The sequence below is a fragment of the Lepidochelys kempii genome, chromosome 4 (genome assembly GCF_965140285.1).
Source record: "Lepidochelys kempii isolate rLepKem1 chromosome 4, rLepKem1.hap1, whole genome shotgun sequence".
In the NCBI taxonomy this organism is placed as follows: Eukaryota; Metazoa; Chordata; order Testudines; family Cheloniidae; genus Lepidochelys; species Lepidochelys kempii.
The window spans coordinates 13,383,904-13,395,916 of NC_136383.1; the positions used below are offsets into that span (position 1 = coordinate 13,383,904).

General features: G+C 44.0%; 1 protein-coding gene across 4 annotated transcripts in view; it reads left to right on the forward strand.

The window, feature by feature from the left end:
* SEPTIN11 (septin 11) overlaps window positions 1-12,013 on the forward strand; it is a 74,264-nt gene that overhangs the window by 54,685 nt on the left and 7,566 nt on the right. For all 4 annotated transcript variants that reach the window (XM_073340439.1, XM_073340438.1, XM_073340441.2 and 1 more), the window contains exons 6-9: window positions 605-701; window positions 2,419-2,587; window positions 7,780-7,912; window positions 9,852-10,039. In XM_073340439.1, the coding sequence (XP_073196540.1) occupies window positions 605-701; window positions 2,419-2,587; window positions 7,780-7,912; window positions 9,852-10,039 (587 nt within the window). The remainder of the gene's footprint in view (window positions 1-604; window positions 702-2,418; window positions 2,588-7,779; window positions 7,913-9,851; window positions 10,040-12,013) is intronic.

Sequence of the window (12,013 nt, forward strand, 5' to 3'; positions counted from 1 at the left end):
AAGCTTTGGCAAATATTTAATTTTTAATTTTTTTTTTTAAATGGCCCCTTCTTTTGAGAAGCATAGTTGTTTTTACTGTGTGACATTTGATTTTTTAACATTCAAATCCGTTTCCATTTTGATTGCCTTGTGCAAAAGACACCGGTTCCGGGTTTAACATTTGTACGGTCATCCGATAGACACAGATATAGAAGAAAACTCATTACTCTCCCATTTGCAGGATTTCATCTCTATCCCATCTCAAAAAACAGGGGGGTTAAATTTGTTCTGAAAATGAATGTGTTGGGCATTAAGCTGCAGTGAAGTGCACTGACCTTTATATTTAAAGTCCATGTTGTAATGAAATGCAAGTGCTGTAGTTGACTAAGACATTTTTGTAGGAGGTGGCTCATCTGCTTTAGATTTTTCCTTTCTGAAGTCCGAGCATGCCTCTGATCTAGAGCCTCCATTGATCATCCAAAGACACCAGCTGGATTGCAAAGGCATTTTAGTAACTTTAAATAAAAAATCACAGCTGCTATAGTAAATAGAGCTTTCTTCGAAAACACTCCCTGGCAAAGCAACACAGGAAATCCCTAATCTCTTTGTCTCTTTGCTTTTGTAGGTCCATCTTCCATTTGCTGTTGTTGGCAGTACTGAAGAAGTGAAGATTGGCAATAAGATGAGCAAGGCCAGGCAGTATCCATGGGGGGTTGTGCAGGGTATGTCCAAAGACAAACAAAAACTCCTTGTTTTATGCCATCCAGTTTTTAAAAAATTGCTGATCTGTTGAGGCTGTCTGCCAATTTCTGGCGTTGGGCGGGAAGAACTTTGCAGTGGTCAGGGGCAAAAAGGCCATTTAAAAAGCAAAACAAAACAGGGCTTCGTAAGCACTTCTTAACCTTGAGATTGGTCTCTTGGTCACTTGTGAAAGGCGTGAATCCACAACCTGACTCTCTGATCTGGGGAAGAGCAGGTTAGAATTCAGAGACGTTGGCAAATATTTCATTTGTAACTTTTTTCTTTTTGTGTTCCTGACATTTCTGTGCCAGTAAACTAACTCTGATAACAGGGAATGGTCAGACAGGTGAATGGTTTGCTTTATTTTCAAGGAATATGCAGCACGTGCCTTACTCATCTCTGATGAAAGTCAATGGGAGTTTTCTCATTGATTGAAATGGGATCAGAGTTGGGCAAATGCTGAGTGCTTGTGAAAATCTCATCCTGAAATTCTAACAAAATGCCAATGAAGGCCAAATTCTTCCCTTGGATGTGCTGGTTCCTCTGGAAGTCAATGGAAGCCCTGCATCTACCTGCGACTAGAACTTGTCTCTGAGGGCATGTCTACATTGCATGCTAAGCCTGGGTGTGTGGGAGCAGGGCTTGTGGATTTGTTGCCTCCATGCCCATACTTGTGTCCACACTGCATTGTAAACCTGGGCTTACAACTGCTGGCCCCTGGTCTCACGGCTGTGGTAGTGCGTCCGTGCTGCACTACTCAGACCTTCTGTCTCAGATCTGCAGCTTAAGCTGCATTCACACTGCAAAATAACAGGGGCTTGGACCCAAGTCTCAGCAGGAATTGGGCTCTGACCCACCTCCCTAGCCAGGTTTAAGGGACCCAGGTCCTGAGTTCTTGCTGATGTGAGGTAGACTGAATTGTGTGTGGACAGAAGGGGGGCTTGGACTCAAACCTGAGTCAGACCCCTGTGTTAGTGTGCAGTATAGACATACCCTTCATGTTTGAAAAACCAACCCAGAATGTATAGACACTGGCAAAGCCTAGGCCCTGCAATTCACCCCCACTGCAGCTCCCCAAGTGGTAGCAACGGTGGATGAGGTGAAATGGAGAGGGCCTAGTTATTTTTACCACTGTATTGTCTAATCCTGCCAGCACAGATAGTGCTGATGCCCTGCTCTTGGTACGCATTCAGGCAGGGGACGTAGAGGTACCTGACTGGAAAGCAGCATGTCAGAGACTCAGTGCAACAAACTGCAAGAGTGTTTGCAAAATAATTCTTCAGCTGTTCGAATATTTTTCAGCAGTTTTCTCACTGAGCAACTTAGAGCGCCTGGCGAGTTTCATCATACAACACAAATCAGAGCAACATCTCTGAGTGAATTAGGGTTAGGAAATAAGCTAGCAACATTTGGAAATCTCATACTAGTCATGTGCCGTGTCAGTTTCCCCTCATTCCCAGGAAACCTAGTGCTTTATTCCGATTTACAGTGAACCCAGTTTACACTGCTGTAACATGGGCCCCTAATTTCTAACACTGCCTGACGTGTGGAACTCCAGACTAATACACAAGCTGCATAGACATGCATCTGTGCACAGTAAATACTAACCATGAAGAAAGAGGAATGGTGAAAACCCGCTGGATGTAACTTTCTTTTTTCTTTCTTGATGGGCTGTTTTTCTTTTCGTTTCTTTTGCAGTTGAAAACGAAAACCATTGTGACTTTGTGAAGCTGCGTGAGATGTTGATCCGAGTGAACATGGAGGACTTGAGAGAGCAGACGCACACCCGGCACTATGAATTGTACAGGCGCTGTAAGCTAGAAGAAATGGGATTCAAAGACACTGACCCTGATAGTAAACCATTCAGGTATGAAAGCATAACAAAGCCCATATTCCTTTGCTGGTGTGAGTCACTAGTGAGTGACAGCACTTGTTTTTCCTTCTCTACCCTCCTACATTCTCCTTGGGGTTTTTTTGTTTTCCCTCATCCAAACAGCCAAACATGTTGCCCCTTCAGCACCCCAAGTCTTTCCTGGCTGGAGTGAGTTAGATCCAAAATTAGACTCTGATTGCATTGCCACTATTATGCCACTAAGTCAGCCTGTGCCTAAATCTGTGGGGGGGGGTGTGCATGTGCAATCCTTGAAATTGCAGATTGTCTGCTGGCACCAATCACTGCAAACAGGATTTCTTTCTGATCCTTGGCAACATTAAACCCAGGTGTGTTCCATAGCTTGAGGTAAAGATACGGCCTTGTTCTCCTCACACCAATGCTCATATAACCCCGGTATGGAAGGTCAAGTTTGCATCCCTCTCGCTTAGGCCAGACTGACACCAGTATTAAGCTTCAATGACTAGGCGAAGTTCCACCGGCATGAGTGAGAGGGGCGTCGGTCCCCTGCTCTCTAACCAGCTGAAGTTTGATTTCCTTTCCAGAGAGCAATGACTTAAGATGACAGGTTTCGGAGTAACAGCCCTGTTAGTCTGTATTCGCAAAAAGAAAAGGAGGACTTGTGGCACCTTAGAGACTAACCAATTTATTGGATTTGTGCTGGAAATGGCCCAACTTGATTATCATACACATTGTAAGGAGAGTGATCACTTTAGATAAGCTATTACCAGCAGGAGAGTGGGGTGGGAGGAGGTATTGTTTCATGGTCTCTGTGTGTATAATGTCTTCTGCAGTTTCCACAGTATGCATCCAATGAAGTGAGCTGTAGCTCACGAAAGTTTATGCTCAAATAAACTGGTTAGTCTCTAAGGTGCCACAAGTACTCCTTTTCTTTTGACTTAAGATGGGCTCAGCCCTTCCCATTCAGGAATCCAAGGAATTTCCATTGCTTCCTGTGTACTTGAGGCCACTTTTGCTCAAGTTTATAAGTAGAAAGGAAATGGGGAAAGTACCTAATTTTATACATCGGGTGGATGCTAGTAGTTTAAAGTACCCCCACCCCCTTTTCCTGCAGTAGTTGTATTCCCAAAATGAGGGAAACGGTCGTGTAGGGAGGGTATCCATTATTTCTCCCAAGACAAGCAAGCAAATATGCATTCCCTTGAGTCTGAGTCGTGGTCTACAGAGAGCATGTCCGCAGCAATCCCAGCTCCTCAGCTGGTTTACATTACTCTGTCAGGAGCAGTAAGTATTCTATTAATCTTAAGCAAGCTGGATAAGACCGCAGCAAACTGTTTACACTAAACAGGATATTGCAGAAAGGAAGCATGTAAATGAGAGGCCAGTGTCAGTGAAATTAAGCTCGTTGCAAGAATGCAGGCCACTGCTCGTGCAGGCTCAAAGAGGTGCTAAAACAGGAGGAAGTGTCTGTGTTCCTAACAGAAGGTTTTTGGTTTTGTCTTTTTGTTTGAGAAGAGGTGGGTTGTACCCCACAAAAAACAGACAGCGTCTCTTTACTGTTGTACTCTCCTTGCTTCCCATGCATTTTCCTCCTCTTTGTGGAATCCTTTCTCCGTCGCTTGGGTTGTTAACTGGCCTATCGATTTTTAAAATAAAAGCTAGAACGTTTGTTTTTTTTTAATTGACAGTAATTTGGAAACGTGTTTTCCTTAATTGGATGTAAATGTTCAGATTCTGGGAGTTTTCTCTGGAATGTAGGTTTATGCCTCTTCGTTTGATAGCTGAAGTAACAGCATCTCTAGAGTGCTGCAACTGTAAGAAGTTCCTGAAATCCCAAATGGCCTTGCTTTTATACGCCTCCAGTGAGTTTTCCATGTGTCATTTTGAATTCCTGGGCCAAATTCTCTGCTGGCATAACGGCCGAGAGGTCAGCGGTGTTGCCCCAAGAAAGAATTTGACCCAGACGAATTCTAGGGAAGTCATGGAATTCTACCAGCAGAGAATTTGGCCCAGACGAATTCCAAGAAAGTCAGTGGTATTACATCAACAAACAATGTAGCTTGCTGGCTTTCACGTATTTGAAAGTTTCACACGAAGGGTGGGATTTCCAACTGTAGTTGAGGGCCTAACTTTGGTAGGCTCTTCTGCAAATGCCAGGCTAAAATAATAAGGTGATATCAGTAAAAATGAGTAATTTTGTCTGTCGCCGGAAAAAATCCTGCATCAGCTGGCCAGCCTTCCGCCTTCCACATCACCCTGCTCTTTTGTTTGTGACCAAGATGTGGGTTGCAAGGCAGGATATGATTAACTGAGTATGGAGTGCTTTCAGTTTGGTTTCGTAAGGCTCTGCTGCTCTCTAGGATACTATATTGCAACTGCAGTTTCTAATCTTCACTCAAACGAACAGATAAAACTGAAAGCACGCACAGGGTGCTAGCAGCTCTGTTGATGAAGAAGGTAGTGTATCCAGAGCCTATACTTGGACATTTACAGGATTTCGATTAGATATGGGCCACAAACAGAACCTTCCATCGAAAATTGAGTTTCAGGTAGATTCTGATTCGTTTGTCTGGATCTTTACCTATTACCACCAGTCTGGGACTGTTTCCAGTCCAGATCCAAAAGAAGCTCATTTTCATTTTCCCATTCTCAGATGGTGAGAATCTCACGAGAACTGAACCCTATGAGACTTCCACCATTCAAGTGCTGGGAACCCAGCTAGGTTAGCTGGCATCATGAGACTGTCTCTGTCTGTGGTTGATAGTGCAGAAGAGCAGCTCATGAGAGACCCATTCCTGCAAGGGGCTATGGGGAAATTGGTGGGAGCTGGGGTTACTGAGCACTGTGTGCAAGATTAAGCCTGAGATGTAGCAATCTGAAGGCTATGTTTGATTGGGATTGCAGGAGGAACTAACAAAGAAAATCACTGCACGCAATGAAGAATAAAGCACTGGCCCGAAGCAGGGGCAAATGTTTCACTAACTCAGTTTTAATTAAAAAAAGAAAAGGAGTACTTGTGGCACCTTAGAGACTAACCAATTTATTAGAGCATAAGCTTTCGTGAGCTACAGCTCACTTCCTCAGATGCATATCGTGGAAACTGCAGCAGGCTTTATATATACACAGAGAATATGAAACAATACCTCCTCCCACCCCACTGTCCTGCTGGTAATAGCCTAACAAAGAAAATAACAGAACGCCACTAGCCGTCACCTTCAGCCCCCAACTAAAACCCCTCCAACGCATTATTAAGGATCTACAACCTATCCTAAAGGATGACCCAACACTCTCACAAATCTTGGGAGACAGGCCAGTCCTTGCCTATGGACAGCCCCGCAACCTGAAGCAAATACTCACCAACAACCACATACCACACAACAGAACCACTAACCCAGGAACTTATCCTTGCAACAAAGCCCGTTGCCAATTGTGCCCACATATCTATTCAGGGGACACCATCACAGGGCCTAATAACATCAGCCACACTATCAGAGGCTCGTTCACCTGCACATCCACCAATGTGATATATGCCATCATGTGCCAGCAATGCCCCTCTGCCATATACATTGGTCAAACTGGACAGTCTCTACGTAAAAGAATAAATGGACACAAATCAGATGTCAAGAATTATAACATTCATAAACCAGTCGGAGAACACTTCAATCTCTCTGGTCACGCAATCACAGACCTGAAGGTCGCTATCTTAAAACAAAAAAACTTCAAATCCAGACTCCAGCGAGAAACTGCTGAATTGGAATTCATTTGCAAATTGGATACTATTAATTTAGGCTTAAATAGAGACTGGGAGTGGCTAAGTCATTATGCAAGGTAGCCTGTTTCCTCTTGTTTTTTCCTACCCCCTCCCCCAGATGTTCTGGTTTAACTTGGATTTAAACTTGAAGAGTGGTCAGTTTGGATGAGCTATTACCAGCAGGAGAGTGAGTTTGTGTGTGTATGGGGGTGGGGGGGGATGTGAGAGAACCTGGATTTGTGCAGGAAATAGCCCAACTTGATTGTCATGCACATTGTGTAAAGAGTTGTCACTTTGGATGGGCTATCACCAGCAGGAGAGTGAATTTGTGTGGGGGGGTGGAGGGTGAGAAAACCTGGATTTGTGCTGGAAATGGCCCACCTGATGATCACTTTAGATAAGCTATTACCAGCAGGACAGTGGGGTGGGAGGAGGTATTGTTTCATATTCTCTGTGTATATATAAAGCCTGCTGCAGTTTCCACGATATGCATCTGAGGAAGTGAGCTGTAGCTCACGAAAGCTTATGCTCTAATAAATTGGTTAGTCTCTAAGGTGCCACAAGTACTCCTTTTCTTTTTGCGAATACAGACTAACACGGCTGTTACTCTGAAACCTGTCAGTTTTAATTATCCTCATTGTGCCTACGCATAGAAAGTAGCCTGGGTGTAAACACAAAATCCATATCAATGGAGCTTTAATTGGGATTGTTTGTTCTCAGGAATGCAACCTGGGAAAAGAGTTGCTGGCAAACTCCAGCTATCCTTTTGACTGAGATTTTCAAAGCCACCAAAGGAATAAAATAAATGGGAATTTGGCTTCCAAATCCCCTGAGCGACTCTAAAAATCGCAGCTCTTTGTGTACGTGTGTGTTGGCCCATTTTATCCCCCAGAGGTCTGCTGCAGCATCTCCTCGTTGGGTAGTAAATCAGTGTCAAGAAACAGATTCCTTTGTGTTGATGGAGGAATGAAGAAATTAAAGCTGTAAAAGATGGTGATTCAGAGGAAGAATAATAGTGTTTTACCAAACATACCAGCCCAGAATCTGTGTTCTGTTAACCCTGGATCCTATGTAGGCTAGATGCAGGACAAACAGAAGATGAGGCAAGCAGATTGGGAGCAGACAGAAATGTATAACTGATCAGGCGTGGAAGGCTGTGTTAGCTGCTGAATTGCAGTAAATGCATATGCAGTAGCTGGTTTTGAAGCGGAGTCACTCTTGCTGCCTGTTAAGTGACTTGCAGACTCTGAAAGCCTTTTATATAACTTCCCAAACTGCGGCCTTCCAGAAAACGGGAATGGAGATTCGGACAATGCGATCAGGTCTCTTCTCTGAAATTTCATGGCGATGCTGAGTGAGGGGTGACATGCCAAGAGGCCCAAAGCCTGGGTGAATATCTCTGGTCCATGCACGAAGCGTAATCTTGACTGTGTTTTCCCTTGTGTATTTTTAATAGTCTCCAAGAGACCTATGAAGCGAAGAGGAATGAATTCCTGGGTGAGCTGCAGAAGAAGGAGGAAGAAATGAGACAGATGTTTGTCATGAGAGTGAAGGAGAAAGAAGCAGAGTTGAAAGAAGCGGAGAAAGATGTGAGTGATTTCTAACCAAAAGGATTAGTGCGGGGGTTTACGCTGGGAGCTTGAAAGGGGTCTAAAGGATTCTGACATTTGGATCCCACTGGTAGTCTGAGAGAAAGGATGGCCCACTTGTTAGGACATGTGCCTAGGTGTTGGGAGACCTGGGTTCAAGTCCTTGCTCTGCCGTAGACTTCCTGTGGGACCTAGGGCAAGACCCTTAGGGCCAGATTTTTAAAGGTGTCCAGGCACCTACATTGATTTTCAATGGGAGTTAGATACCTAAACACTTTTTTAAACACCTGACCTAAGGTCCCTGTGCCTCAGTTCCCCCATTTGGACAGTGGGGATAATAGCGCTTCCCGGCTTCTCAGGGGTGTTATGAAGATACAGACATTGAAGATTGTGAGGGGTTCAGATGAGGGGAAGGGGGGCAGCAGATAAATACCATAGGCACAGAGAACTCCCTCAGGCTTCTTGATAAAACCCCAGCCACCACGTCATGCTGGCTCTGCAGATGGGAATCCTTCCTGCCCAATGAAAGGCGCATACTTGCTAGGTCATACAGCTCAGTGGTTCCCCTTCGCCCAAAATACTGGGGACAGCTGCAGTCTGGGGAGCTGATGGCTTTGCAGGATGGCACCCAGCGCTACAGACTATCTGTCTTTGAAGGGGCCACGTTTCAACATTACAGTTCTTTGAAACCTGGCTGCTGCATAGAGCCTTTCAGCAGCTCAGCACTGTTCTCTGGACTGCCACCCCCCACTGCAGAGTCGGGGTTTTTCAGAGTGCAGCCCCAAAGGGCACAGCTGAACTGTCATAATTCCAAGAGGGCCATTTCAACAGGAGTTGCTCTAAGACCGATTTCCTGCCTCCCTGCACCTTGTCGTCCCATTATATCTCTGCAAAGGGGGTGTAACATGCCACCGGGTCAGAGTGGTAGCGTTTTGCACCCACTGTCTACTCGCTTTGTGCAAATGTAGCTGTCCCAACATGGTGCTGGGCAGAGGAGAATCAAGCCCTGAGCATGTAAGTGCTCAGACACCTGTGAATGTTCCGAGAGCATGAGAGTGTTTCTGGAGGGCTTTTCATCAGGTGGTCACGTAGCAGTTTTGCTGGTCACCAATGTACAACAGTTTGTCACTACACAAACGAAAACACAAATTGTATGAGTCTGTTCATTAAAGTGAACAAGACACATCATTGTAACCTTCCCAGTGCTTGGAATTGGGAATGAGTTATCTAGCAGTCCCCAGGAAGGCAGAAGATATGGTGGAGGAGAAATGCTAGCTGGCTTGGGTCTTTTGTGCAGTCATCTCAAATTCATGTCAATACGTGAATGAAATAGATGTTTAAGGCAGTTCTCTTCACACGTAGCTTTCCTGCAGCGAAAGGTGAAATCCTAACTTTCCCTGAAGCCCGTTGGCAGAATAACTAGTACATAAGCACCCAGCGATACCTCTCCATACTTTGCTCCTCCTTGTAGAATACCAGGATTGTTTAAAATCCCTTTAGGAAAATTTCTTTTTGAGATCAGTAAAGCTTGGTTTTGTGGTGAAGGCCCTGGACTGGGAAGATCTGCCTTCAATTCCCAACTCTACCACAGCTGTCTTGTGTGACCTCAGGCAAAATTTTCAAAAGTGCCTCAATGACTTAGGCTTCTTCATGCATTAGAAACAGGACTTAGGCTCGTAAGTCCCACTGATTTTCAATCTGACCCTTATTTCTTTCTCTACTTCAGTTATAGACTACTTCCTTTGGCCGGCGTGCCGGCTTAGATTGGGAGCTCTTCAGGGCAGGCACTGCAGTTTTGCTATAGTTCTGCTTTATGTCTGTGGAGAGCATCTAGAGCTGTGGGAACCCTGTAGGAAGTGCTGTAATTCACACAAATAACAAAAAGCAATATTCTCTCCCCCTCTCCTCCAACTCCATCATCCCCTCCCTGTCTGGGCAGCTCCACGAAAAGTTCGATCATCTCAAGCGGACACACCAAGAAGAGAAGAAAAAAGTGGAAGACAAAAAGAAGGAGCTTGAGGAGGAGCTGAGCAACTTCCAGAAGAAGAAGGCAGCCACTCAGCTACTACAGTCACAGGCTCAACAGGCTGGTTCCCAACAAACCAAGAAAGACAAGGACAAGAAAAAGTAAGGGGCTGTCGCACTACAACCTTGTGGCCTTATTCCAGTGTGTGTGGTTTTTTTCTGTTGCATGTCTGTATTTGCTTTTCCCCATCATCAGACTGGAAACTGGGCTTTTTACCAGACTGATCAAATAAAATATCTCCAAGGGGTGGGCCAGGGAGATGATTTTAATGTTTCATTAAAAGGGTACCGTAAAGTTTAATTTATCCCTCTGGCTGGTTTGAGAGAGCAGTCAGAAAGTAGAGGTCTAATCTGTGATTTTTTCAAGTATATTCTGATCCAGCTTTGGGACACTCGGGTCACAGACTTATTCTCCTGAGCCCAATAAGAGTGTCTCTAATTGTACTTCCCTTCCCCATTTATACTTTAACTATAGTTCCTAAGTCTAAATACTTTAGGGTTGCGGTTATAGCTGTAAACACCTTTAAAACCAAAAGCTTAACAGCCATGTCATTTTGACATGGAACATCCTAGTGCCAAAAAGTGAACACTTGGAAGGGTTTTTTTTTGTTTTTTAAACTATGGTACCTATAATTACAGGTTAATTTAATTCACGTAGTATCAATTCAACATCATAAGATAGCACAACTGATACATCTAGCAAAAGATAAATGGCATTATATTTTCTACTATTATGTATTTACACTTGTGAGGCAAATTCTACTCTCAAATACTTATGGGGCTTCCGAATGGCAGAATGTATCCAAGGGCAGAATTTTTCCCTTTATTGGCTTTAAAAAACCCCAAACGGTCTCGGGACTGGGGACTTGCAATGAAACCAAACAAGTTTGACAGAGCTGAAGTAGAATAAGAATGGATTGTCTGTATAGCAGAATGGGACAACCTATTCTGAGGGCAGTCTTGGGTAGAAAGTACCCATAGTTCCTCTCTGCCATTCTCAGATAGGGCAGGGTTCCCCTGGGATTTCTTCCCAGGTTGCCTGAGATAAAAACACACATTCATTTTACTGAAATCATATACTCTATAAAGAGAGTGATACTGTAGAAGCTGAGTAACACACACAAAACTTTGTTGTCTCCAGACCTCAGCAAACGTTTAATAGCCAATGATCCAGCAAGGTCTTGCATTATACATATGGCATAGGGCATTTCCTGGTATTCTATGAAATACGGTCATAAATAACTAACACTGAGCTGTCATTGACAAAAGAAAAATGGTTGAAGTGCAATTAATGATGTGGCAGTTTTTGCTTTTTATTTGGTCACCTAGGGCTTGTCTGCACGTGGAGTTATTCAGGAATGGCTGGTGTGCTTTAAATTCCCATCCTACCTTAATCTGAATTAACTCTCAAGTGTGGGTAAGACCTTACTTGCTAATTGACTAACTTCAACTATTCATAAGAGGACTAGAGCGAGCTAGTGAGCTTCTACTTTATTTCATGTACACTAGTATATTTTTCTACAATGGGCAGCGGCACCGTGCTCTCGTCCTTGTACCAGCAGAAGCCAGAGTGTCTGTCTCTGGTTTCTGCTGCTGGATCAGTGCTCTGAAAGTCATGCCCAATGAAGACATTTAAAATAATGAAGGGCCAGTTCCTCACCTGATGTAAATCAATGTAGCTCCTATGGAGCCATGCTGGCTTACTCTAGCTGAGAATCTGTCTCTAAAAGCTTACGCAAAGACCATAGAGAAAATACAGCATTTTCATGTGTACTGGAAACTCATTTAATTAAAATAATTCAAAAAGCAGATCAGCACAGAACTAATAATATCTGGCAGTAACCTTCCTAGAATGCTGAGATTTCTCCCTTGTGCGTTTTCAGTAAATAGGATAGACTGGAACAAGGGTCCTGCCTGGCATGGCTGTTCCCACATTGTGTTCCCCTAGTATGGTCTTTTTTCTAAGTAACTTGGAACTTTTGATGACCTTTTCCTACTCGGAAATCTTTGAAATGGCGCTGCTAACTTAATATTTATATAAAATCTGCAATAGGCTTCTTCATCTCTTCTGTATCA